Below are 27,502 nucleotides of genomic sequence, written 5' to 3'. Positions count from 1 at the left end.
GCATTGACTACGGGGGCTGAACGCAGTCACCACCAAGTACCGGTACCCCCTCCCTCTGGTTCCGTCGGCCATCGAGCAGCTACGAGGCGCCCGGTACTTTACCAAGTTGGACCTGAGGAGTGCCTACAACCTGATCCGAATCCGGGAAGGAGACGAGTGGAAGACGGCATTCAGCATTACCTCAGGCCACTATGAATACTGCGTCATACCCTACGGCCTCAACCAACACACCTTCTGTGTTCCAGTCCTTCGTCAATGACGTGTTCCGGGACATGCTGAGTAGACAGGTGGTGGTGTACATCGACGATATCCTGATCTACTCGGCTACGTTCGAGGAGCACGTCAGGGACGTCCGAGCTGTCCTACTCCGCCTCTGGGAACACAGCCTGTTGGTGAAGGGGGAGAAATGTGAATTCCACCAACAGGCCATCTCCTTCCTGGGATACCGGATCAGTCCTCAGGGGGTGTTCATGGAAGGAGTGAAGACTGACGCCGTCATGGCCAGTTCCCACCACCATCAAGGGCCTACAGAACTTTCTGGGCTTCACTAATTTCTACCGGCGTTTCATCAGGTCCTTCAGCTCCATAGCCGCCCCGCTCACCTCTCCTTAAGGGTGGGCCTCAGAAGCTGGCCTGGAACCCTGAGGCTGACGCTGCCTTCAAGAGGCTGAAGGAGCGGTTCACCACAGCGCCCATCCTAAAACACCCAGATCCATCTCACCCTCTCATCCTGGAGGTGGACGCATCGGAGGAGGCGTGGGTGCGGTCCTCTCCCAGCGGCACGGTAAACCAGAAAAAATTTATCCCTGTGCCTTTTTCTCTAAAAAGCTTTCCCCGCAGAGAGGAACTATGGAGTTGGAGACAGGGAGCTGTTGGTGGTGGTCCTCGCTCTGGAGGAATGGAGACACTGGCTGGAGGGCGCAGTCCATTCATTCCGGATTCTAACTGACCACTGGAATTTGGAGCACATACAGTGGGGAAAAAAAGTATTTAGTCAGCCACCAATTGTGCAAGTTCTCCCACTTAAAAAGATGAGAGAGGCCTGTAATTTTCATCATAGGTACACGTCAACTATGACAGACAAATTGAGAAAAGAAAATCCAGAAAATCACATTGTAGGATTTTTAATGAATTTATTTGCAAATTATGGTGGAAAATAAGTATTTGGTCACCTACAAACAAGCAAGATTTCTGGCTCTCACAGACCAGTAACTTCTTCTTTAAGAGGCTCCTCTGTCCTCCACTCGTTACCTGTATTAATGGCACCTGTTTGAACTTGTTATCAGTATAAAATACACCTGTCCACAACCTCAAACAGTCACACTCCAAACTCCACTATGGCCAAGACCAAAGAGCTGTCAAAGGACACCAGAAACAAAATTGTAGACCTGCACCAGGCTGGGAAGACTGAATCTGCAATAGGTAAGCAGCTTGGTTTGAAGAAATCAACTGTGGGAGCAATTATTAGGAAATGGAAGACATACAAGACCACTGATAATCTCCCTCGATCTGGGGCTCCACGCAAGATCTCACCCCGTGGGGTCAAAATGATCACAAGAACGGTGAGCAAAAATCCCAGAACCACACGGGGGGACCTAGTGAATGACCTGCAGAGAGCTGGGACCAAAGTAACAAAGCCTACCATCAGTAACACACTACGCCGCCAGGGACTCAAATCCTGCAGTGCTAGACGTGTCCCCCTGCTTAAGCCAGTACATGTCCAGGCCCGTCTGAAGTTTGCTAGAGTGCATCCAGAAGAGGATTGGGAGAAAGTCATATGGTCAGATGAAACCAAAATAGAACTTTTTGGTAAAAACTCAACTTGTCGTGTTTGGAGGACAAAGAATGCTGAGTTGCATCCAAAGAACACCATACCTACTGTGAAGCATGGGAGTGAAAACATCATACTTTGGGGCTGTTTTTCTGCAAAGGGACCAGGACGACTGATCCGTGTAAAGGAAAAATGAATGGGGCCATGTATCGTGAGATTTTGAGTGAAAACCTCCTTCCATCAGCAAGGGCATTGAAGATGAAATGTGGCTGGGTCTTTCAGCATGACAATGATCCCAAACACACCGCCCGGGCAACGAAGGAGTGGCTTTGTAAGAAGCATTTCAAGGTCCTGGAGTCTCCAGATCTCAACCCCATAGAAAATCTTTGGAGGGAGTTGAAAGTCCGTGTTGCCCAGCGACAGCCCCAAAACATAACTGCTCTAGAGGAAATCTGCATGGAGGAATGGGCCAAAATACCAGCAACAGTGTGTGAAAACCTTGTGAAGACTTACAGAAAACGTTTGACCTGTGTCATTGCCAACAAAGGGTATATAACAATGTATTGAGAAACTTTTGATATTGACCAAATACTTATTTTCCACCATAATTTGCAAATAATTCATTAAAAATCCTACAATGTGATTTTCTGGATTTTTTTTCTCATTTTGTCTGTCATAGTTGACGTGTACCTATGATGAAAATTACAGGCCTCTCTCATCTTTTTAAGTGGGAGAACTTGCACAATTGGTGGCTGACTAAATACTTTTTTTCCCCACTGTACGGGCAGTGAAACGGATTAACTCTCGTCAATCCAGGTGGGCCCAATTTCTCACTCGCTTCAAATTCATTCTGTCCTACCAACCAGGATCCCAGAATGTGAAGGCCAACGCACTCTCCAAGATGCACCATACACGAGAAAGGAAGGATCTGGGGGGTCCAATCCTGCCCTCGTCTCTCATCGTTGCACCTGTCTTTTGGGATATGGACGAAGACATCCAGGGCACGTGTACAGTCGTGGTCAAAAGTTTGGTCTTCACAAAGTTTGCTGCTTCAGTGTTTTTAAATATTTTTGTCAGATGTTACTATGGTATACTGAAGTACATTTACAAGCATTCTATAAGTGTCAAAGGCTTTTATTGACAATTACATTAAGTTTATGCAAAGAGTCAATATTTGCAGTGTTGACCCTTCTTTTTCAAGACCTCTGCAATCCGCCCTGGCATGCTGTCAATTAACTTCTGGGCCACATCCTGACTGATGGCAGCCCATTCTTGCATAATCAATGCTTGGAGTTTGTTAAAATTTGTGGGGTTTTGTTTGTCCACCCGCCTCTTGAGGATCGACCACAAGTTCTCAATGGGATTAAGGTCTGGGGAGTTTCCTGGCCATGGACCCAAAATGTCGATGTTTTGTTCCCCGAGCCACTTAGTTATCACTTTTGCCTTATGGCAAGGTGCTCCATCATGCTGGAAAAGGCATTGTTCGTCACCAAACTGTTCTTGGATGGTTGGGAGAAGTTGCTCTCGGAGGATGTGTTGGTACCATTCTTTATTCATGGCTGTGTTCTTAGGCAAAATTATGAGTGAGCCCACTCCCTTGGCTGACAAGCAACCCCACACATGAATGGTCTCAGGATGCTTTACTGTTGGCGTGACACAGGACTGATGGTAGCGCTCATCTTGTCTTCTCCGGACAAGCTTTTTTCCGGATGCCCCAAACAATCGGAAAGGGGATTCATCAGAGAAAATGACTTTACCCCAGTCCTCAGCAGTCCAATCCCTGTACCTTTTGCAGAATATCAGTCTGTCCCTGATGTTTTTCCTGGAGAAAAGTGGCTTCCTCGCTGCCCTTCTTGACACCAGGCCATCCTCCAAAAGTCTTCGCCTAACTGTGCGTGCAGATGCACTCACACCTGCCTGCTGCCATTCCTGAGCAAGCTCTGCACTGGTGGTGCCCCGATCCCGCAGCTGAATCAACTTTAGGAGACGGTCCTGGCGCTTTCTGGACTTTCTTGGGCGCCCTGAAGCCTTCTTCAAAACAACTGAGCCTCTCTCCTTGAAGTTCTTGATGATCCGATAAATGGTTGATTTAGGTGCAATCTTACTAGCAGCAATATCCTTGCCTGTGAAGCCCTTTTTGTGCAAAGCAATGATGACGGCACGTGTTTCCTTGCAGGTAACCATGGTTAACAGAGGAAGAACAATTATTTCAAGCACCACCCTCCTTTTAAAGCTTCCAGTCTGTTATTCTAACTCAATCAGCATGACAGAGTGATCTCCAGCCTTGTCCTCGTCAACACTCTCACCTGTGTTAACGATAGAATCACTGACATGTCAGCTGGTCCTTTTGTGGCAGGGCTGAAATGCAGTGGAAATGTTTTTTGGGGATTAAGTTCATTTTCATGGCAAAGAGGGACTTTGCAATGAATTGCAATTCATCTGATCACTCTTCATAACATTCTGGAGTATTTGCAAATTGCCATCATAAAAACTGAGGCAGCAGACTTTGTGAAAATGTATATTTGTGTCATTCTCAAAACTTTTGAACACGACTGTATGTACCCACCAGTGTCCGTGACCGCCTGCTGATCTGGGTGCACACTACCCTTACGGCAGGTCACTCTGGTATTACGTGCACCCTGCGTGGTGTCCCATCCTTTCAGGCTGTTGGCCTGAGGTAGGATTAAATATATTTAAATAGTGGAGTAGGGTGGTGGGTTTTTAGTGAGTGTAGGGTTAGATGAAAGAGTATATGTTGATTTATTTATTTTATGATTATTTATTTCAAGTATAAGGGAGTTATACTCCAGTCTAGTAGGTGGCGGTAATGCAACATTTATTGGATGCCAACCGCCGTTAAACCTCATCGAAGAAGATACCATAGTAGTAGAAGAAGAACCATGCCTCCTCTTCCACAAGTGCGACTATAGCTAGCTAGTTACGGTAGCGCCAGCTGGAGCAGTAGCCATGGATCCAAGCACCACAATTCTCCGGGTGAAAAGAAAGAGAGGAACCGACCCTGCCGATGCTTTGCTGCTTGCCTGTAAACGTATTCGGCCGGAGACCACATCCCAGACCGCTGGGGAAACTGTGCCTGAGCCCGATGATACAGAGGTTGAGAATTCAGTCTTCAAACTCGTGGCGACGGTAGCATCACAGGTATGGGCCGCTGTCAAACCACGGTGTCTCGTGGGCGCTGGACACAATCGGCTGGTGCTGTGCAAGACACTAAAGTCTGCTGTTTTTGTTTAGCTAGCGTCTTTGATGTTTAGCTAACTAACCGTAGTTAGCTTATCAGTTGGTTAACGAACGTTAGGTTTATTGCTAGTTAGCTATCTAAATTAGATTTTATCTCCAGCCCAAGTCATCCTTACTTAGCTAACTGGCTAACTCGCTTTGTGTTGATTAGCAAGCAAGCTAACAACAGAGATAGCTAGGTAGCTATCGTTAGCAAACTAGCCAGCCAGCCTACGTTCTCGCTAACTACGTTAACTTCACAGCACCATTACCTGGTGTACCTGCCTTTTGCACACCTGCCCTTTCAAGACCATGGGACAATATTAATTTGTATAGTTAGCTAGCTAGCTATGTGGAGATAATCCTTCGCAACACCTGTTGTTTGGGTAGAAAATAACTTGGTTGGCATTTGAGTTGTGTGGTGATGGTCCTGAAATTCAGTCATAGCTAGGTTGCTAGTTTCCATAACCTATTTCTACATTGTTTTATTTTCAATCTTAATGTATTCTTAGCACTCAAACAGTTCTGGTAGCTAAGTTAATTTAGTGAACCGTTCATGTAATGCACTGCAAGTCTTAGTCTCAACCCTCTTTGTTAGGATAACTGCTTCCCTACACTGTCACTATTCTCAGGATGCCCCAGTCCAGACACAGGTTCGTGAAGCACTGGCCCGCCCCCGCATGGCCCACGCCCTGCGCCCCTCCGCAGGCAGCTCCCAGAGGATTGTGGGAGATCTGCGGAGCGCTAAGTGGAGCACCAGGCGGGAGGAGCGATACAGGATCCTCTCCAGCCATCGAGCAGGGCTGCCTGCGGAACAGGCCCCCTCAATGCAGCCAGAGCCCACAGAGGAGGAGCTAGGCAAAAATGCCTGGAGCCTGGGTGAATATCAGGTGTTTGACATCATCCAGGAAGATGGGGACCAGGACAAAGCTCCTAGTAAGGTAAGTGTGAGCTGGGCTCCCCTAAGGTTTAGCTAGAGATGGGGAAACTTTCTTAAAACTAGGATGTCCTATGTAAACGTGTCAGTTCCCATATGATTAATTCAGTTGAGCCAGATTATAGCCTACCTGCCACTGACACATAGGCCTAGTATTTGGATGGCTAGAATTTTATGCTTATTGTGACTGCCCTCTGTTTCCCAGTTGCTGAACCCTGACCCAGAGACTATCCTGTGTAACTCGATGAAGATGATCCGTGAGAAGCTGAGTGTGTCTGGAGAGGGTGTGGGTGTTGAGCATCGTCAACGGGAGGACGACTACGTGTATGACCTTTACTACCAGGAAACAGTCACTGCAGGCTGGATCCAGGACATCCTGTCCGTCAGGCCCTACTCAGACGAGGGAGAGTTGGTAAGGTTCAGAACACAATACTGCAATGCACATGCATGATACAAGTATGAACATTCATAGCCATGTAGATAATTTAGCCTAACACATAGACCAATCTCAATTGTACCTGCATAATTGATTTGGTAAACTGCTGTGGTGTCTGACTAATCTTGTCCACCAGCCGGCTCTTTCAAACGGTCTGGTTTCACAGTGCCTCAGAAAGGGACTTGAATGGAGCCTATGGCAGGACCGGGAAGAAGTCCAGCTGAATTTATTGGCTGATCTGTCATCACCATCTAGCATAACCCTCAGAACCTCCCCTCTACATTGGGGATTTCAAAGCGCAAGCGATTTAGGCTAAACAAGGAAGTGAGCTCGTGAAATCGGAAAATGTGTATCTTAGAACTAGTTTTCACAAACTTTATATGCCCAAACTCAATCAATTGGGCTTCCCAAAAAAGTGCTGTGACATAACTTTTTTTAAAATTCTAATACAGCTGTAACAGGCTCTCTCGCCTCGATTTTAACCCACGCCACTTTCAATTCAAGTCCCACTTTGTTGCCCAGTGTTTCCAGGCTCTAAATGCCGAAGCAATTGAGCCTGGGACGAGGTTAGTATCTGAATAACATAAAATGGTGCCGGAGGAATAACCTTGACGTATTGGTTTTCCAGGTGCCTGACCTGGTGGTGAATGAGGAAGAAGTGTATGAGGACGAGGATGATGAGAACGAAGAGGGGAACTGGAGGAATGACTACCCAGATGAAGACGGTGAGGATGGCAGCGACAGAGAGGAGCGCTATGGAGGTAGGCTAGTACAAAGTTCACTAAAGTGTCACACAATGATTATCAAAGCTCCCATAGTAAGCGTAATTGCGTTACTAGTTCCTCTCCGAAACCTAATTTTGCCGTTCTCATCCTGAAGGGTACTGGGAAGAGGAGCACTCGTACAGTCGGAGATCCTGGGACCGGTACCAGAGCGAGGTGATGCAGGAGTTAGATGACGACGATGGAGACAAGGATGACTCCGACTGATCTCCAACTTCAAGCACTGGTGGATGTGTTTGAGTGTCCTTTTTTACTGTGCAAGTGTTGGTGTGATTTTGTGTGAGTGTTCAAAGTGAATGGTGGTAGATGTGTCGCACATAACTGTGGTATGCTTTGTGTGCTTCTTGTTAAACTTGTTTGTGAGATGGTTTGGACTGCGTGTTTGCATTTTGTGCATGGTAGTATGTACGTGTAAGCGTATGGTAGTGATTGCATCTGAAAGTGTGGAGCGTTTTGTGTGTTACAATATGTTTGGGTCTACATTCCCTGTCACATGGAGATTGTGCTCTTGATGTGTGAGAGATGTTTGATGAAAGATTAACTCCGAATCCCTTTTGTAAATATGTAGATGTGTATAAAATAAAGCTTTCAAAATAAATGTAAAACTGCCAAAGAAATTATGTGCATTATTGCTGTAATGAATAGAAACATACTGCAAACTGGTTTAAACGTTTTATTGATAAACAACACAATAAATTAGATAAAACTATCAATAACCAATCTTCCATGGGGCATTTCGTGAAGTTAGCAGGTAAACCAATGAGCGAGCCAACTGTCATTCCTCAAATGTACTCTGAACAAGTTCACTGTGTCTTTTATATTCGCTGAATAACTTAGTGGCTTCATTCAATATTGGCCCAGGAGATCCTATGCATGGTTGACTTACAGGTACAATAAAGTTAACATTTGTTTAATTCACTGCTGCTGCCCCAATAGGCCCATCAAGTGATCCCAAACTGTTGGTAAAGCTGAGATGGCCTCACTCACCATGGTCTTTGGAGAGTTACATTTGCCATTGCTGAGATGACATGGCATTTAGTTGGCTATTGCACATTTTCCAAAGCAATACAGTACAGAATAATTTCTTTGTGGGATTGGGTTTTCAGGTTTATGAATATTGTATTATGGATATTAGAGGTCCAGCCCAATTAAAGAAAACGGTGCATATGGACGAATACGGTGTATAGATAGATTGCATAATTGAATGCTACATTAACCTTACTCTGAGGTCAGTCTGCAGTTCACAGAAAAATGATCATATGATCAAAACTGAAGTAACACCATGAGTGAGAGGGCTGGAAAAAACACAGAACTAAGGACTGTAGTAGAGCTGTGTTGAACAACCATGTAGCAGCAGACGTTGAGTCATTTGTTCCCTTTTTCCAATAAACCATCATCCATAATAACCAATAAACTATCATCCATAACTCAAAAGCTCCACGAGAACACAGACCTTAGCCTCACCTTTATTTATAAAAATCAGTCTGTTTGCATGTCCCTTTGGGATACGCAGACATAGACAGTGTACAAAACATTAGTAACAACTTCCTAATATTGAGTTGTACCCCCTTTTGCCCTCAGAACAGCCTCAATTCGTTGGGCATGAACTCTACAAGGTGTCGAAATTCCACAGGGATGCTGGCCCATGTTGACTCCAATGCTTCCCACATTTGTGTCAACTTGGATGGATGTCCTTTGGGTGTTGGCCCATTCTTGATACGCACGGGAAACTGTTGTGTAAAAAAACCAGCAGCGTTGCAGTTCTTGACACGATCAAACCGGTGCGCCTGGCAACTACTACCATACCCCATTCAAGGGCACTTAAAGATTTTGTCTTGCCCATTCACCCTCTGAATGGCACACATACACAATCCATGTCTCAATTGTCTCAAGGCTTTAAAATCCTTCTTCAATCAGTGTAGATGAAGGGGAGGAGACAGGTTCAAGTGGATTTAACAAGTGACATCAATAAGGGATCATAGCTTTCACCTGGATCCACCAGGTCAGTCTACAGTATGTCATGGATAGAGCAGGTGTTCCTGATGTTTTGTACACTCAGTGTATATGAATTTGACAGGCACAGCATATTATAAGACTAAAAATGAAAGTGTATACCTATACCCTTTGAGATCATAAAACAAAAGTAGTCTTGTCCAACCTCTCTAGGTAATTCCAGAACCCGATAAGAGCAGTATTGCCATCTTACATGGATTTTCAGCCGCTGAGAAGGGAGGGACCACCTCTATAGGCCCTGATGTGGATCTCACCCCCTCAGCTCATACACCAGGCAGGGGATGATGATGTCAGGAGATTGGGAGAAGTGAAACTATGAGTAGGATAATGACAGGAGGAGGAGAGGATGTCCCAGAGTACTGGCCAGATGACCATGGCTTTCCTTGGGATCTGTCCTTGCCCAATGCTTAACTTCACATGAACCATCAGGCACCAGGCTGATGGCAGTCAAAAGAGTCCCACGCTGTCACCTCTCGATACCTGTCTGTGCGTGTAAACGTGTGGATTGTGTCCCAGCTTGTAAACTACAGACTAATGTAGTAGTCAGGTCACTGGAAGTAAAATGTTGAAATATTCCCTTGTTTTTGCAAAAGAGGTGAATTTCCATGAGTTGGTCCCATGTGTCTGTTTGTGAATTGCAAAGGGTGGTGGGTAACATGGTGAGAACTTTATGTCGTGGTTGGGAGTGAGGGTTTACTCATTGATGTCCATCTCGGTGAGCACACAGAAACAGGTGAGCTGGGTAAAGCGTGTGAAAGAACCTAGCACAAGAGAAAGAAAGAGGTTAGAGCGCAATCATAAATTACTAAAATAAAATTCTGTTTCCACATCTTTCAATGGACATATTTTCAACTATTATACAAGACAGAAATTTAATCAGTCCTCATTTGGAAACAGGCTGTGGAAAGGCTCTTATTGAGAGAGGTTAACTCACGTAGTAACTTGGTAATGTAGGGTGGGCGTTTGGACTCGGGCAGGTGGATGCCCAGGAAGTAGACCGGCACTCCGGAGAGGGCAATGGCGATGCCAATGAGAGAATTGATGGTGTCACTGTACAGTGGCACTGCCACGAGGAACACAGTGCAACAACAGAAGATGATGGGGTACAACAGGGTCAACTGCACACAGGAACACATAGGGGAGACAAGCACAGACATCCATTGTTGTCTTACATGTAACTACTTATCTTCCAAGAGATTTTATCTTTAGTCTATTAATTGATAAAGTATGAACATATTGGTTCACAGGTGAAACAGTCAAGTTATCTCACCTTGAGTGGTCTGGGTCTGTCTGGTTCCTTCCAGCGCAGGTAGATCTGCCCGGCGATAGACAGACCCATAAAGAACCAGTAGCTGAAGCTGTAGTAGTTGATCAGCTGGAAGATATCCTCCACAGTCAGGTATACCAAGGCCATGGCACACTGTGGACACACAAAAAAAAGAAACTGGTCAACAAGAGGCAGAATGTATGACTCGCCAGCAGGGGGAGACATGGCTCATCAAAATCATCCACACCAGATAGTAAGGAAGCTGCACTGGTCATGTCTATCCACCAGGTGTCAGCACTGACAGCAGCATTGAGTTGATGTGGACAGTGGAGATGATTCTACTTTGTTTGTTTGGCATAAAAGTTGATGAAAATGTACAAAAGTATGCGTTGTAGGTGATGTAAGGAAAGGGGGTGCTTACGTTGAAGAGTAGAGCAGGGACAGGGGTATACCTCTCCGCATGAATCATTGATAAGGCGTCCGGGAGGTGACCTTCACGAGCACCCACGAAGAACAGCCTGTCAACGGCAGAGGTATCACTTAGATATAGTGCTGAGCGATTAGTGCTTTTTGTGGTCGGTTCAGTTTCGGATAGATTATAAAAAAAATAATCACGGTTTTCGATTTAGATGATTATTTTGTACATTAAATGCACTATGCATTATGTGGGTTGAACAACACAGAATAAAACAATTATTAAAAGTCCCATGATGGTAGTGACTGCCCATTACTGCTTATCACTTATTAATCATCAGTTATTCACATTATTTTATTTTTATAAAATACTTCAGTTGTTGTATATATTACATTTGTTTTATTTGATTACTTAATTATTTAATTCCAAGTCATCATCTCATCTCTATAGAGCTGCTGCCTATGCTCTGACTAAATCACTATTTTAGTAGTTCTTCAAAGTAAATAAGGCATACTTTTATAACTGCTGAATACCAACTATCAATCACTTTGATCATGTATTTTCAGGTAGAGATACCTCGCAAAGTGTCTGCTCTCTATCCCTCTCGATTGTGCGTCTTCGGTCTCTTCCCTCTCTCTCCGTGTCTGCCCCACACAGACCGGACAAGTAGCCGCGCAATGGATTATGGTCATTTGAGTTAATTATCACGTTTTCTGCGCTAAACTATGTAGAACATTGGCCTATAGGTAACTACAACTCCCTGCTACGTCGCACAATTCAGGCATGATCTGATTTATCTCTAGAGAAACTGCAGCCAATGTGTGCATTGAGCTCACAGAAAAAAAACGAACGAAATGGAATTCAAATAATTGAACAGATGTCGATCAATTAGTTGTTTAAAAACCAAAAAATAACCGACATTTCGGTTAATCGCTCAGCACTAGAGTATCTGGTCAACCTAATGGTACATCTGTGGCATACAGCATACACTATATATACAAAAGTATGTGGACACCCCTTCAAATGAGTGTAATCGGCTATTTCAGCCACACCCGTTGCTCACAGGTGTATAAAATCGAGTACACAGCCATGCAATCTCCACAGACAAGCATTGGCAGTTGAATGGCCTTACTGAAGAGCTCAGTGACTTTCAACGTGGCACCGTCGTAGAAAGTCAGTCCATAAAATTTCTGTCCAGCAAAAGCTGCCCCGGTCAACTGTAAGTTCTGTTATTGTGAAGTGGTAACGTCTAGGAGCATCAACGGCTCAGCGGGGAAGTGGTAGGCCACACAAGCTCACAGAACGGGACCGCCGAGTGCTGAAGCACGTAAATCGTCGGTCCTCGGTTGCAACACTCACTACCGAGTTCCAAACTGCCTCCGGAAGCAACGCCAGCAAAATAACTGTTAGTCGGGAGCTTCATGAGATGGGTTTCCATGGCCGAGCAGCCGCACACAAGCCTAAGATCAACATGCGCAATGCCAAGCGTCGGCTGGAGTGGTGTAAAGCTCGCCGCCATTGGACTCTGGATCAGTGGAAACACGTTCTCTGGAGTGATGAATCACGCTTCACCAACTGGCAGTCCGACGGACGAATTTGGGTTTGGCAGATGCCAGGAGAACGCTACCTGCCCGAATGAATGGTGCCAACTGTAAAGTTTGGTGGAGGAGGAATAATGGTCTGGGGCTGTTTTTCATGGTTCGGGCTAGGCCCCTTAGTTCCAGTGAAGGGAAATCTTAATGCTACAGCATACAATTACATTCTAGACGATTCTGTGCTTCCAACTTTGTGGCAACAGTTTGGGGAAGGCCCTTTCCTGTTTCAGCATGACAATGCCCCTGTGTACAAAGTGAGGTCCATACAGAAATGGTTTGTCAAGATCGGTGTGGAAGAACTTGACTGGCCTGCACAGAGCCCTGACCTCAACCCCATCGAACACCTTTGGGATGAATTGAAAAGCTGACTGCGAGGCCTAATCGCCCAACATCAGTGCCTGACGTCACTAATGCTCTTGTGGCAGAATGGAAGCAAGTCCCCCTTTTTTCCAACATCTAGTGGAAAGCCTTCCCAGAAGAGTGGAGGCTGTTATAGCAGCAAATGGGTGACCAACTCCATATTAATGCCCATGATTTTGGAATGAGGTGTTCGACGAGCAGGTGTCCACATACTTTTGGTCATGTAGTGTACCTCCGTAATCATTACCAGAAAGCAACTCCAGATGGTGTTAATTATAGAACGTCACTATAAAAACCATCGGAGCACAACATAACCAGAAATATAACCAGATGGAACATGGAAATCGATAAAGCTTAGGGCATTGTATGGGAGTGTGAGTGTGTGTGTATGTGTGTGTGTGTCACAGGGTTTACCTGGATGCAGCGATAATAGATGCGTTTAGCCCTCCATAACAGGACAGAGCCACAGCGATGGGGATGGTCCAGCTCATCACTCCCAGAGTGTGGTCTGCAAACGTCTACAGAGGAGAAAATAAAACATATTAGGATTTTACACAGAATCTCAAAAACACACTTTTCCAGGGGGCACTTTTACACATTGATAAAGAAAGATCCATATCTAAATGGGAGTCTGTCAGACTCCAATGAAACATCCAGACTGTCAATGGGCTAGACAGCCCAGCCCTGACACAGTTGCCTGAGGGTGATCAGGTGCTTATAAAAACAAAGACAAACAGGCCTAGGAACAGAACTGAACATCAACTCAATGTATACATAAAAAACAAGCAAGGGCATTAATCGCATTGGTAATAACTTCAACATGTGGCATGTGGGTCGGCACTGTATACAATTTCCCTCTCAAACTACATTCCCGGAAATCAGAGCCATAAATAATCTGCTCTTCAACAGAGACCCATTGGCCCAATAAACTAAATAAAACCTATTCCATGATATAAAAGAAAGAGCTCTTAATTCTGAACTCACCACAGCCACGGCATCACTGGCGAGGATAGCACTCATGTCCAGCACGGCGTAGTAAGCCACGTTAGTCATGATATATATGATTGTGACGATGGGCATGGAGATGGCAATGGACAGGGGCAGGTTCCTATGGGAACAGAGTAAGAGGTCAAACATTATCATTCATACAGTATACGTCTCTCTTTGTTTGGCATATACTCTTACCGGAGCTGACTTGCTTAAACCTACAGCGCAACATGGTGGTAAGGTTACATGGCACTGGCGTTAATGTGTGAATGTCCATCCAGTAGGTTCTACTTTGGAATAACACCCAGCTGCCAGCAATCACTATGGCACTCCATTATCTACCACTGCATTCACACATCCTTGTTACCAAAGCTTCCTCAGATTAGTAATGGAACCCAGTTACTGTTCTAGTTTGTGCTTCAGCCAACCCTTCTGTTGGATTCGTTGTCATGCCAAACAGTCATGTATGACAATGAATGACAAAGGAGTTGGCTAAAGCACAAGCAGATCTGCGGCCAGGCTAGTTAATGACTGACTATAGAGGCGGAAATCAAGCAGGTCAATAATGGTATGTTTGGTATGTGTTGTCAGGGTGTCATGAGTACCTCTCTGGGTCCTTGATCTCCTCGGTAACAAAGTTGAGTGTGTCCCAGCCTGAGTAGGAGAACAGGGCAGAGTACAGGGCCAAGGCAATGTCTCCAGGGTCTGTAGAAGAGCCCTGGAACGACGCCTCAAAGTTCATGGTGTATCCTGAGAGGAGGCAGACACAGTAATTACTATACAACCATTCATGCAATGGGATAAAAATCGGATATGAAAATGAATCAACAGTAGTGTGTTGGCAGCAGTGATACAGTGTCACTGACCTTGGCATAGTTTCACTATGCCTGTGATGATGATGACGATGAGGGCGAGAACTTTGGCGTAAGTGAAGACATCCTGCACCCTGGTGCCCCACTTCACGTAGGCCGAGTTGATGAACGTCAGCAAACCTGGGCCAACCAAAGACAGGAGTGTTCACACAACGTCAGCAGACTACTTAGCAGAGGACTGTTAAAAGGTCAAAGGTCAGAGCCAAATCCTTTTACTGTGCTGTGAGTCTTTCAAATCACGGAGTACTCATTCAATTAGTTACATGTTATGTGTTACAATTCACAGGTCACATGATGAGAGGACTCGAAGCTTCTTAACTCAGAGTAGTTCTGTCAGCTCCGTTCTGTTGGGCTTCTGTCTGTACAGATGCACAGTGCAGTGAGTGCACACACATGCATGAAAACAGATCTGGAATCAGTTCATGTACACTCTGTAATGCAGGAACAGTATGTACTATTTCTCGGCCCCAATGTTAGCATAACTGTCTGCCGAAGTAGCGTAGGGTTACTGAAATGGGTATGAGGTAGGAAGGTTCTGGAAAACCTAGAGAGCAAGTCCTACTAAGGGCAATTTGAGAGCATTTTAGTGACTCAACTTAAATGAAACAGTCTGCTAATGTTCTATTTTTACATTGTCTGCATTTTCAGAGTGTCCTTTGACACTTTGTTTGCCATTTGTGAGAGAAGGATAAAGGAAAAGGTTAGTCAGAGGGCGTAAGCGCGTCATTAGGGATTACTCACATATGCAGGCGGCTGCGATGAGGCGCGAGGCTGAGTAGGGTGGCTCACACGTGGGGAAGAGCGGCTGCACCAGGTAGTTAGCGAACGTTATGGCGATGACCGCCTGACTGGTGGGCTCAATGATGAGCAGTGATGTCCACAGGCGAATAAAGGCAATGAATGGACCAAAGGACTCCAGGATATAGGCATAGCTGGCCCCGGACTTGGTGATGGTGGTGCCCAGCTCTGCGTAACACAGAGCGCCGACCACTGAGAATATTCCACCGATGGCCCAGATGACCAGCGACAGGCCGTAGGAGGCGCTGTACATGAGCACGCCCTTGGGAGACACAAAGATGCCTGAGCCAATCATGTTGCCCACGATGAGGCTGATTCCGTTGAGCAGGGAGATCTCCTTCTTCATCTGCATGCTCTCTTTAGCCTGCTCGGGGGCCACGGCTGCGGTTTCGCCGGGGTGCGAGGAGCTCCCGTTCAACTTGCTGGACTCGTCCTGGTTCTCCATGCTGAGACTCTGTCTGGGGGCCTGGCTGGCTGGCTACTTCTGGAAAAAGGGTCCCCTCTGACTGGGTGCTACCTGCCCTAAGAGACAAGAAAGGGGAAGACTGAGAATTTGAGATTTGAAAGAGAGAAAGAGAAGGAAAAGTAGCGTAGCTAATGCCTCTGAAGCAGACAGAGAGCGTGGAGTGGTCTAGTCCAAATGTAATCCCTCTACTCTCCTCCAGGCCCACTCACTGGTGTAGCGGAAACTCCCGCAGCTCTGGGGGCCCATGTGCCCATCATCTCACACCTATGTCTAAATTGTATTACTTTTTTAAAGAAATCATTTTGACAGTAACCCTGCTTTTTAATTTACACATGTAGCAAGCGATTTTACAATTGCATCGTCTATGACCATGTTTGACAGCCATCGTGGATGGTGACGACATTGTGATGTCACAAACAATGGTTTAGTATATTTGAATTTGACAGCACCTCCGCAACAGGGAGACATGCCAAATGGCCTATTCCCTATTTGCCATAGCCTATTACATTTCAATATAAAATGTAGTAGTTAGACTACTAACATAATGCAAGAGAACAATCTAGATTGTATAAAGACCAGAGAGCACCAAAGCAGCCCAAAATGTCAGATAGGGGCCCTTTTTCCCAAACAGACAATAATATAGGCCTACACATAGGCTACTGTCAATAAAAGGTGCAGTAAACGTTCCTTTTACAAGTTAAACTTATAAACAAATATGTATAATATTGTCGAAGTGTTTAGCCTATTCATGTCCTTAAATTGCGCAACGGGCAATCGGGCATAAGCTCCCGCAGCAGCACTTTCAATAAGCGGGAACAAAAAAATAGGCTAAATGAATGATGAGTCGGTGTATGTATGAATGAATGATGAGTCGGTGTTTTCTATAGCTTACAAATTGTGCATTTATATACAAGTCAACAACAAATCAGATAAAATAAATGATTATTTAGCCTTTAACAATCTTTATAACACTTGAAGGAACATTGATTTAGGCTAAAAACAAATAGGTCTATTATGCCTTGCTTATCGAACTGTAAAAACCATAAATATACAATCAGATAAAATTATTATTTATAACATTCTTTATAACACTTAAAAACTAATGAACATATGCTACAAACAAATAAGCCTATTAGGGTACTGTACAAATCCTTTCACAAGTTAGAAAAGATATCAAGTAGCCTAAAAAGTATAAGTACGGAATAACCTAAATTAGTGCAAAAAAACTGTGCAAATAAGTCTTTCAAGGTTTGACAGAATATTCCAGGCTATCCTATAGGCTATGTCTTTCGATTAAGATGAATCTGGATTTGAATATAGGCTACATTTAAAATTAAATAAAAAAGTGCAATGAGGAACCATTAGGTCTAAGTTGTTTTTTCCCATGTCTTAGGCCCCATAAAGGTTTCTGGCAAGGAACACCAGCATGTTCACCCAGTGACGAACTCAGCAGGATGATGGACTTTTCCATGAGTATTTTTCATACAGGAGTAATAAAGGCCTAGTTCACTAATTTTGTGGGGGAAAAAACTATATTTTAATTTATCAGGTGCTTCAGCACCCTCAGCACCCCTACTTCCCGCGGCTATGCTGATATGAGTATTGTTATGGACAAGAGAAACATAGCCCTACCAATTTGAAAATCATGCAGCCTAGACTAGATAAAAAATAACTAGGTGTAACACTGTTTAGGCCTAGCAATGTGTCCTTTATATATTTTGTTCTTCCCGCCCACCAATTGACGCCTCCGTGCACACCCCCCTAGAGAAAAAAAAAAGAAGATACAATCGTATCTCAACGATATTTGGACAGGAGGATGGGACAATGTTTGTGTTGTCCAATCTACATGGGTAGTAGGTGAGTCAGACAGACAATATCAGGGCTCTCCCCAGGATTTTTTAACAAGGTGGTGTTGGTATGGCTTTAGGACTCAAAGTTATTTGCGTTTTTTGAACACCTGAAACTGCCATTTCTTGCAATCTAGAAAAAAAAAGTGCCTTATATGATAACAAATCATGTAAAAAAATGTTTTATATATAGTAGCACAAGGTGTTGCAGCGCCTCTCTTACATTATTTGGGGAGAACCCTGCAATATAGTTTTCATGGGGCGAAGGTTCACCTTCCAGCAGGACAATGACCCTAAGCACACAGCCAAGACAACGCAGGAGTGGCTTCGGGATACGTCTCTGAATGTCCTTGAGTCCGGACTTGAACCCGATCGAACATCTCTGGAGAGACTTGAAAATAGCTGTGCAGCGACACTCCCCATCCAACCTGACAGAGCTTGAGAGGATCTGCAGCGAAGAATGGGAGAAACTCCCCAAATACAGGTGTGCCAAGCTTGTAGCGTCATACCCTAGAAGACTCGAGGCTGTAACCGCTGCCAAAGGTTCTTCAACAAAGTAAAGGGTCTGAATACTTATGTAAATGTCATATTTCAGTATTTTTTAGAAGAATCTCAAATATAAAATATATTTTGATTTGTTTAACACTTTTTTGGTTACTACATGATTCCATATGTGTTATTTCATAGTTTTGATGTCTTCACTATTATTCTACAAGAGATTGTTCATTAAGCATAATTACATAATTACCACATAATTTTGAGAAAGACAGGTAAGAGGTAAACAGACCTCTTAGAGTTTAATGAAATACATGAATGGCTCAGAGAGGTGCAGTGAGACATGAATGAAAGGGTGTAAGCCCCATGCAGCCTCATGTGCTGAAAGTGAGCTCATTTGTTTAACTAAGAACATGTTCTAAGAAATTCCTCCCTACTTTCTGGAAAACCCTCAAATACAGTGCTATGGCCAGTTGCTCTTCCGGGAATAGAGGCCAGAGTCACCATATTTGCATGGGATTGTCAGCAATGTTCCCTCTAAGCTGTGCAGGCACAGCTCCCCTCGGACTGTCAATCAGAATAAATATCAACCTGCGCAGAGAAGCACGAGATTGAACTTCACTCAACTTTCTAGAGTTTTCCCCTTTAGTTATTTACACTATCAACGTTTCGCTCTACTGTGGGAATTGCTCGAATCAAAGCAATATTAGCCACTTTCAATGTAGCATAACGAAACGAACTATGCAAGACTTAGTGCAAAACTAACTGTGCAAAAAAATATTGGCGGCAGAGTGCATCAGATTAGGATTCTATTGCATTGACAGGCACAACTCAGGCCCATACGCTACACAGTCTGGTGCACCATAACCAATCAGAGCTGCAGTTGGCCTATATGCAAATAGCCATTGCCATATATGGATCTGTGCCATTCACTTTGAAATTGACTGTTTACAGCATGAGCGGTCGCTAGTAGATGTGCTTGTTTTGAGATCATGTGCACATTTGTTCATATTCTTTGCTAGTTAGTGAGTTATTGGCCCAGTTATAGCTAATTTCTAGTCAGCAATGGGGGAGTGGTTGCTTCCTACAAGAGCACAAAAGGTGTGCATTTCTAGCCATCTTTGAAAAGCTAGTCAGGTAAAGAGCTTTTGTTATGTCTTAAAGGGGCAGTGTTGTATTTTGAGACTGTCTTGAATAAGCCAAGTAGTCAATAGGCAGAGGGTAGCATAATTTGTCTGATTCTCTGTAATAATGATATGGAAATAACAATGAATTGTATTTTGTAAAGTGGTTTCTTGCATCAAACAACAATATTTTCAGTCACCTCCTTGCCTGAAAGACAAGTGGATAAACAGGTTAATGTCAAGCCCTGCATGTTTTTTTTCCAAAAGTCTCATGGAATGTAGTCCACATTGAACACCACACATTTGCTGCTACTATAGGCTGAATGATAGAACAGCTATTTCCATGTTATAAAATGTTATGGGATGCATTTCTCTCCATTGTTTTTGATGGTAGGCCACTGGTAGGCCTACATTATGATCAAATAGCCACAGTAGCCTACTTCGCCACTTTTAAAATGGTAACTTAAAGTGGGTACAGCCTCAGTGTTCACAGTAAATGCGCGCCGGAAGTTGCACAAATGTTCACAACATTCAAGTTTGCGCTCAGCAGACCTGAAATTTCTCAGTGCCGAAACATTGGAAACATTGACTGTCATTCCACTAAGATATGCCCTATACATGCAGACTGTGAGAGAAAAAGAGATGTCAATATCCACATCCCACAGGTGGTTATTTGAACAAAACAGGGGTTGTGTTTCTGAACTGCCCGGTCTGGAAGGGGCTCTGCTTTTGTTTGTTATGGTACCATAAGGTGCATACAATATCAATGACAAAAAAAATATATATAAAAAAAAATATATATATATATATATATATCAAACCCTAGTGCTATACGATGGTAGGGTTAAGCGATATATCGTCTTTTGAGGTATACCGGTATGGATTTTTACAATACAGTCTATGAAAAGGTATTTTGATACAGTGCTAAATAAATGAAAAGTTGAACAAATTTGACTACTTCACTGTCAGTTTTGTCCTAGTTTGGTTTGGTTTGGTTGAGTATAAAACAATCAGAATGGAGAAAGTCCATTTAAACCACTTAGAATTCATTTATTGTCATCATTTGTTGTCACTACTCATGAAATATATTTAGAACTTTTATTATTCAGAAACATAAAATACCGTCAAAAGTATGTAAAATATTGTGATATGATACACTACATGACCAAAGGTTTGTGGACACATGCTCGTCAAACATCTCATTCCAAAATCATGGGCATTAATGTGGAGTTGGTCCCCCCTTTGCTGCTATAAAAGCCTCAACTCTTCTGGGAAGGCTTTCCACCAGATGTTGGAACATTGTGCAGGGAGTTGCTTCTATTCAGCCACAAGAGCATTAGTGAGGTAGGGCACTGATGTTGGGCGATTAGGCCTGGCTCGCAGTCAACGTTCCAATTCATCCCAAAGGTGTTCGATGGGGTTGAGGTCAGGGCTCTGTGCAGGCCAGCCAAGTTCTTCCACACCGATCTCAACAAACCTTTTCTCTGTGAACCTCGCTTTGTGCACAGGGGCATTGTCATGTAAGTCGCTCTGGATAAGAGCGTCTGCTAAATGACAAAAATGTAAATGTAAATGTCATGCTGAAACAGGAAAGGGCCTTCTCCAAACTTGCCACAAAGTTGGAAGCACAGAATCGTCTAGAATGTCACTGAATGCTGTAGCATTAAGATTTCCCTTCACTGGAACTAAGGGGCCTAGCCCGAACCATGAAAAACAGCCCCAGACCATTATTCCTCCTCCACCAAACTTTAACGCTGGCACTATGCATTGGGGCAGGTAGCGTTCTCCTGGCATCTGCCAAACCCAAATTTGTCCGTCGGACTGCCAGATGGTGAAGCGTGATTCATCACTCCAGAGAACGTGTTTCCACTGCTCCAGAGTCCAATGGTGGCGAGCTTTACACCACTCCAGCCAACGCTTGGCATTGCACAGGGTGATCTTAGGCTTGTGTGCGGCTGCTCGGCCATGGAAACCCATTTCATGAAGCTCCCGACGAACAGTTAGTGCTGACGTTGCTTTCAGAGGCTGTTTGAAACTCGGTAGTGAATGTTGCAACCGAGGACAGACGATTTTTATGCACTATGTACTTCAGCACTCGGCGGTCCCGTTCTGTGAGCTTGTGTGGCTGAGCCGTTGTTGCTCGATTTTATACACCTGCCAGCAACGGGTGTGGCTGAAATAGCCAAATCCACTGATTTGAAGGGGTGTCCACATACTTTTTTTTATATATAGTGTATTTTGGCCATATTGCCCAGCACTATAGGATGGTGGTATCACCCTGGAAACCCCATACCACAACAGTACAGCCCAGTAAGCACAGGCACGACGGTGGTAGGCCTGATCACCGACGACGATGAAACAGCCTAAAGGGAGGAAGTCAGATACCTGGCAGTGTGGTGCCAGGACAACAACCTCTCCCTCAACGTAAGCAAGACAAATGAGCTGATCGTGGACTACAGAAAACAGAGGGCCGAGCACGCCCCCATTCACATTGACGGGCATGTAGTGGAGACGGTCGAGAGCTTCAAGTTCCTCGGTGTCTCTATCATGGTCCAAACACACCAACACAGTCGTGAAGAGGGCACGACAACGCATCTTCCCCTACAAGAGGCTGAAAAGATTTGGCATGGGCCCTCAGATCCTCAAGAAGTTATACAGCTGCACCATTGAGAGCATCTTGACTGGCTGCATCACCGCTTGGTATGGCAACTGCTCAGGATACGACCGCAAGGCGCTACAGAGGGTAGTGCGTACGGTCCAGTACATCACTGGGGCCGAGCTCCCTGCCATCCAGGACCTCTATACCAGGCGGTGTCAGAGGAAGGCCCTAAAAATGGTCAAAGACTCCAGCCACCCAAGTCATAGTCTGTTCTCTCTGCTACCGCACGGCAAGCGGTACCTGAGCGCCAAGTCTGGGACCAAAAGGCTCCTGAACAGCTTCTACCCCAAAGTCATATGACTGCTGAACAGTTAATTAAACGGCTACCCTGACTTTCTGTTTCTCACCCCTTACCTACATGTACATATTACCTCAATCAATCACCCCAACTACCTTGTACCCCAGTACACTGACTCGGTACCAGTACTCCTTGTATATAGCCTCGCTATTGTTATTTTATTGTGTTACTATTTTCTTTGTATCTATTTGTTAATTTTCGTACTTTTAACTACATTGTTGGGAAAGGGCTCGTAAGTAAGCATTTCACGATAAAGTCTACACTTGTTGTATTCGGCGCATGTGATAAATACAATTTGATTTGATCTGACAGTGGCCATGACACTGAATAAGACATCAAGTCCTGTGTTGCTGAGTGGGTATGTCCTGTCTGTGAGTCATACTCTTATGGCACAGGGCCAGCAGCTCCTCAGTGCTTTGCACTTGAATGGCTTCTGTACTGTTGCAGTCTCCTTCCTGAGCGGTATGACGGCTGTGTGGTCCCATGGTGTTTATACTTGCGTACTATTGTTTATACAGATGAACGTGGTACCTTCAAGCATTTGGAAATTGCTCCCAAGGATGAACCAGACGTGTGGAGGTCCACACATTTTTTTCTGAGGTCTTGGCTGATTTCTTTTGATTTTCCCATGATATGATGTCAAGCAAAGAGGCACTGAGTTTGAAGGTAGACCTTGAAATACACATGGGGAGAAATGTCCTCTGGTCTGATGAAACAAAAAAAATTACTGTTTGGCCATAATGACCATTGTTATGTTTGGAGGAAAAAGGGGGCAGCTCGCAAGCCGAAGAACACCATCCCAACCGTGAAGCATGGGGGTGGCAGCATCATGCTGTGGGGGTGATTTGCTGCAGGAGGGACTGGTGCACTTCACAAAATAGATGACATCATGAGGAAGGAAAATTATGTGGATATATTGAAGCAACATCTCAAGACATCAGTCAGGAAGTTAAAGCTTGGTTGCAAATGGGTCTTCCAAATGGACAATGACCCCAAGCATACTTCCAAAGTTGTGGCAAAATGGCTTAAGGACAACAAAGTCAAGGTATTGGAGTGGCCTTCACAAAGCCCTGACCTCAATCCTATCGAAAATTTGTGGGCAGAACTGAAAAAGCGTGTGCGAGCAAGGAGGCCTACAAACCTGACTCAGTTACACCAGCTCTGTCAGGAGGAATGGGCCAAAATTCACCCAACTTATTGTGGGAAGCTTGTGGAAGGCTACATGAAACGTTTGACCCAAGGTAAACAATTTAAAGGCAATGCTACCAAATACTAATTGAGTGTATGTAAACTTCTGACCCACTGGGAATGTGATGAAAGAAACAAAAGCTGAAATAAATAATTCTCTCTACTATTATTCTGACATTTCACATTCTTACATTTTACATTTTAGTCATTTAGCAGACGCTTTTATCCAGAGCGACTTAGTTAGTGAGTGCATACATTTTCATACTGGCCCCCCGTGGGAAACAAACCCACAACCCTGGCGTTGCAAGCGCCATGCTCTACCAACTGAGCTACAGGGTGGTGATCCTAACTGACCTAAGACAGGGAATTTTTACTAGGATTAAATGTCAGGAATTGTGAAAAACCGAGTGGAAATGTATTTGGCTAAGGTGTATGTAAACTTCCGACTTCAACTGTAACTAGAATAAGATTCACTTTATATGATCTCTCTCCCTTTCTGCTCTGATAGACATGAGCCTGCAACTCATCTCTCCAGCGTTGCACTTCATCATTTATTTCCTTATAGAATCACACAAAGGGTTCTGAAGGAACTGCAGCACCCCTGATAAATTTAAATACATGTGCCAAAGTTATATAATTACTGCTGTCTGTTCAGAAATAAATGAAATAATTCAGAATAGCCTACTACCTCATGAGAAGGCCTATCATTTAACCACAGAGGATCAATAGCTTCTTTTTAAAAACAGGCTAGCCGTGAATTGTAGCCCAATAACAAGGAATAGCCTACAGTCGGGAACGCGAGGCAAATCTGTCAGTGAAAAAACAAACAGACAAAACAGTCCTTTAGCAATATTTCAAATACAATTGAGGAAAAACACAGGTTGGAAACCAAATGGCTCCTGCTGAAAAGAGAAGACTATGCTGTAGGCTACCAAAATATTTGATCAACTTCCAAATATTGTTTTACAAAGTAAAACAAAAGAGAGATAGGCCATCACCAGCGAGTGAGCTGCACATCATTGGGTGAGTCAGTGAAACTGGAAAGCATTTTTAGGACTATAATTTCCTCCTCAATATGGGTCTCCACACACCTAGGCCTAGGCTATTGATGGAATCAAGACAAGGTTGTTTTTATTGATCTCAGATTCTCAGTTTGTCAGTGTCAAAGTAGCCTGCCATTTCAATAATTGATTTGTGCGGTATTAAAAAAGATTCTGCCAAAGTCTCGAGTCATGTAAAATGATGTAGAATTGCATGAAATGCCTTTATAAAAAGGATCCCCAAAACATCAGAGACCCTAGGCTACTAAAAATGTTCCCAATGTATACAACTTCTGTAAGTGTCTCTACTCTACTGCTCTATGACACTTTCTTCTCATGCGTTCTAGTACCTCAAAACCTCAGAACTCCCCAGGTCACTCCCCTCTTGCGCTCACTTTTTGTTCCGGCACCTCCCGATTTACAAATTAAGCACTGGCCTAACAATTACCCTTTACCCTTATTCTAAACCTAACCCTAACCGTAACCTTAGCAAGCAGTTGCTTATCAACAGATGTTCGAAATATCAGGCTATTGGTTTTCAACTAAGTTTCGATCTGAGTAAGCCTAATTGTAGCTGATTTCACAAAATATGTTACCATGTTATATTCATTGTAGAAATAATGTATTTCTCTGCACCGGTATATCTAACAAGACTATTTTCAATATTAGGAGAAAGACCAAGGTCTTGGGTTGAAATGGGGACCCTTTTTTATCCTCATATCTTATTCCAACATGGAGTTATAAGCCATTAAACACAATCTGCCCGGGGTTGGTTGTCACAGAGTATGGGGTTGGTTGTCACAGTGTTTGCCATTTGTTTTTCAGCAACAATTGAACCAAAGTTTTAGAAAAAGTAAAGCCTGAACAGTATTTCTATCTAACATAGTAAAAATAAATGAGTAAAAATAAATTCAACATTGTTGAATATTTGCTTTGACATTGTAGTTCTTACTCCACTCAAATCGTCACAGTAGAGTACAGTATAATATACTGTATTGTATCCTACTGTACTCTACTGAATTAAACTCAACTGTAATGTACTGTACTATACTCTAATGCAGTGGTTCCCAACCTTTTTTTAACTGTGGCACACCTTGATGGGACATTCAATTATGCGGCACACCTAAAATGTCCCTAATTTATTCAGTGGTAATGACCTCCATCTCATCTGAATCATTATGCAATCAATTTTCTGTGACAATTTTTTTTAAACAGATTACATAGGGTTTATTTGAAATATTTTCATAGTTTTGATAGCTCCTTACTCGTGATGGATAATTTGTGTTTACCCCTTTAAGAGCGTCCTGCCAGAAAGAAGAAAATGTAGCTCAGGTAAAATCGGTTTGGTCTACAGATGAGTGGTTTTCTGCGACACAAGGCCATGCTCAGTTTGTTTATATCGCAGAGGCTGTGGAATAGCTACAGTTAGCCCAGAGCCATATATTAAGAAATAAATTACTCTGGCTAAACCTAATCAGAGTTGCCTGTGCTAATGGTTTTCACAGACAAAGTAAAATTACACAAATGAAACAACAGCCTGAGCACACTGGATACAGACGTAACCATGTTCCATTGAATGTATTATCTGACCAGCACTAGGGTGCCCAAGTCAAAATTCCATGTGCATTCCGCAGGCCACAAGATTAGGAAAAGTTTCGCAGCACACCTGAGAGTTCCTTAAGGCACATCAGTGTGCTGCGGCACACCGGTTGGAAACCACTGCTCTAATGTCCTGTCCTCTACTAAAATTAAACTCAACTGTATGGTACGGTACTTTTCTGTACTGTACTGTACTATACTGAATTCAACTGTATTGCACTGTACCGTACTACTGTACTCTAACATACTCTGCTGAATTAAACTCTACTGGACTGTGGAGTACTGCGCTATCCAAACTTGTGAAACATAGTCGTCTTTTCAACGTCCAGAAAATAAGTATTCTAGGCGTCTTTTCAACGTCATTTATCTTACTGGGTACATTGTTACAATGGGGATGGTTTTCAGATTGTGACAAGCGGGCTTGACCTACACATTTCTTTGTTGTTTAAATTATTACACAGCCCACCTGGATTTTGAGTAAGCACTGTGACAACCAACCCGTGAGACAACCAACCCCGGTCTCCCCTACAGGGAAATCGAGGATTTGAATTTGTAGCCTAAATGAGATTGATTTTGGTCTGTTTCTAAAACAATATCGACATTATATTTACTGTAATGTTCAGTAAAACATACAGTAAAACCAATGCAAACGCAGGGGACCAGTTATCTTTTCCATCTTCTTGTTAGGAAATAACAACCTCCTTTGTCCTACATGGCAGGTAGGCTGTGAATCAGGCAATTACACTGACTAGTGAAATTAGTAGTAACATAGCTACATTCGTATCCGCTATTTGTCTTACCTTTTTCTTGTTTTCTGGTTTTCGCTCTTGACGACCTGCCAAGATGTGTGGTTGCGGCATCCCCAATGAACACACAGCAGAGGAGACAAATTATCACAGTCACGTGACGGCGGCAATAAATGATCACGTGAATGGATACAGTTGCTGTCAAATGCAGTATATTGGAACACTTGCATGATTCACTATTTATTTTCTTCTAAAATAAGTAACTATATATATATATATATAATTAGGTGTTTACAGTATTTGTTTGATTTACAACTGCACTGGACCAAGAAACAAAAATGAAACAGATTTTTCACTTCAAAGTAAAATAAATACCTGGAATCAATTATTCAGAATTCAAATGAAATGAATTTGGTTGTCGGCAAGTGAAGCGATTCCCGTTTAATGTGTAATTTATCTCACCTGTGGTAATTTACAGGTGCCTTCAGGGTGAAAATAGCCATTCAACCAGTTTTGAAGCCAGAAAACACCCACTGGGCACAGATGTCAATTAATCGTCTATTCCACATT

The 27,502-nt window shown here is 43.6% G+C and overlaps 2 protein-coding genes across 4 annotated transcripts; one reads left to right on the top strand and one right to left on the bottom strand.

The window, feature by feature from the left end:
* The first annotated feature begins 4,674 nt into the window (after positions 1–4,674).
* Positions 4,675–7,768, top strand: LOC121573336 (probable RNA polymerase II nuclear localization protein SLC7A6OS). The gene is made up of 5 exons (XM_041885224.2): positions 4,675–4,930; positions 5,641–5,949; positions 6,151–6,357; positions 7,010–7,142; positions 7,261–7,768. The coding sequence occupies exons 1-5, from the start codon at positions 4,739–4,741 to the stop codon at positions 7,368–7,370; spliced, it is 951 nt and encodes a 316-aa protein (XP_041741158.1). The 5' UTR covers positions 4,675–4,738; the 3' UTR covers positions 7,371–7,768.
* Positions 7,769–9,087: 1,319 nt separating this feature from the next.
* On the bottom strand, positions 9,088–27,064 carry LOC121573337 (Y+L amino acid transporter 2). 3 transcript variants are annotated; one of them, XM_041885225.2, is made up of 10 exons: positions 26,987–27,064; positions 15,414–15,992; positions 14,667–14,792; positions 14,406–14,550; positions 13,798–13,921; positions 13,228–13,331; positions 10,865–10,961; positions 10,447–10,596; positions 10,111–10,294; positions 9,088–9,937 (listed from the first exon to the last, which is right to left on the bottom strand). In XM_041885225.2, exons 2-10 carry the CDS (start codon positions 15,913–15,915, stop codon positions 9,870–9,872), a joined length of 1,500 nt encoding a protein of 499 aa, XP_041741159.2. In that variant the 5' UTR covers positions 15,916–15,992; positions 26,987–27,064; the 3' UTR covers positions 9,088–9,869. The 3 variants fall into 3 exon arrangements, with proteins under 3 accessions (XP_041741159.2, XP_041741161.2, XP_041741160.2); XM_041885227.2 differs by having other exon boundaries at positions 10,111–10,239; XM_041885226.2 differs by lacking the exon at positions 26,987–27,064 and adding an exon at positions 16,146–16,226.
* Positions 27,065–27,502: the final 438 nt, after the last annotated feature.

This window comes from Coregonus clupeaformis, unplaced genomic scaffold (genome assembly GCF_020615455.1).
Source record: "Coregonus clupeaformis isolate EN_2021a unplaced genomic scaffold, ASM2061545v1 scaf0416, whole genome shotgun sequence".
NCBI classification, from domain to species: Eukaryota; Metazoa; Chordata; class Actinopteri; order Salmoniformes; family Salmonidae; genus Coregonus; species Coregonus clupeaformis.
Note: the sequence above shows the minus strand (reverse complement) of the source record. Positions and strands in the feature narration are given on the sequence as shown.

Coding starts and splice junctions, on each gene's coding strand:
- LOC121573336 (XM_041885224.2), top strand. CDS start 4,739: ATGGATCCAAGCACCACAATTCTCCGGGTGAAAAGAAAGAGAGGAACC. Junction 4,931..5,640: donor TGGCGACGGTAGCATCACAG/GTATGGGCCGCT, acceptor CACTATTCTCAG/GATGCCCCAGTCCAGACACA. Junction 7,143..7,260: donor CAGAGAGGAGCGCTATGGAG/GTAGGCTAGTAC, acceptor CTCATCCTGAAG/GGTACTGGGAAGAGGAGCAC.
- LOC121573337 (XM_041885225.2), bottom strand. CDS start 15,915: ATGGAGAACCAGGACGAGTCCAGCAAGTTGAACGGGAGCTCCTCGCAC. Junction 14,793..15,413: donor CATCGCAGCCGCCTGCATAT/GTGAGTAATCCC, acceptor TGGTTGGCCCAG/GTTTGCTGACGTTCATCAAC. Junction 13,332..13,797: donor CCAGTGATGCCGTGGCTGTG/GTGAGTTCAGAA, acceptor TCTCCTCTGTAG/ACGTTTGCAGACCACACTCT.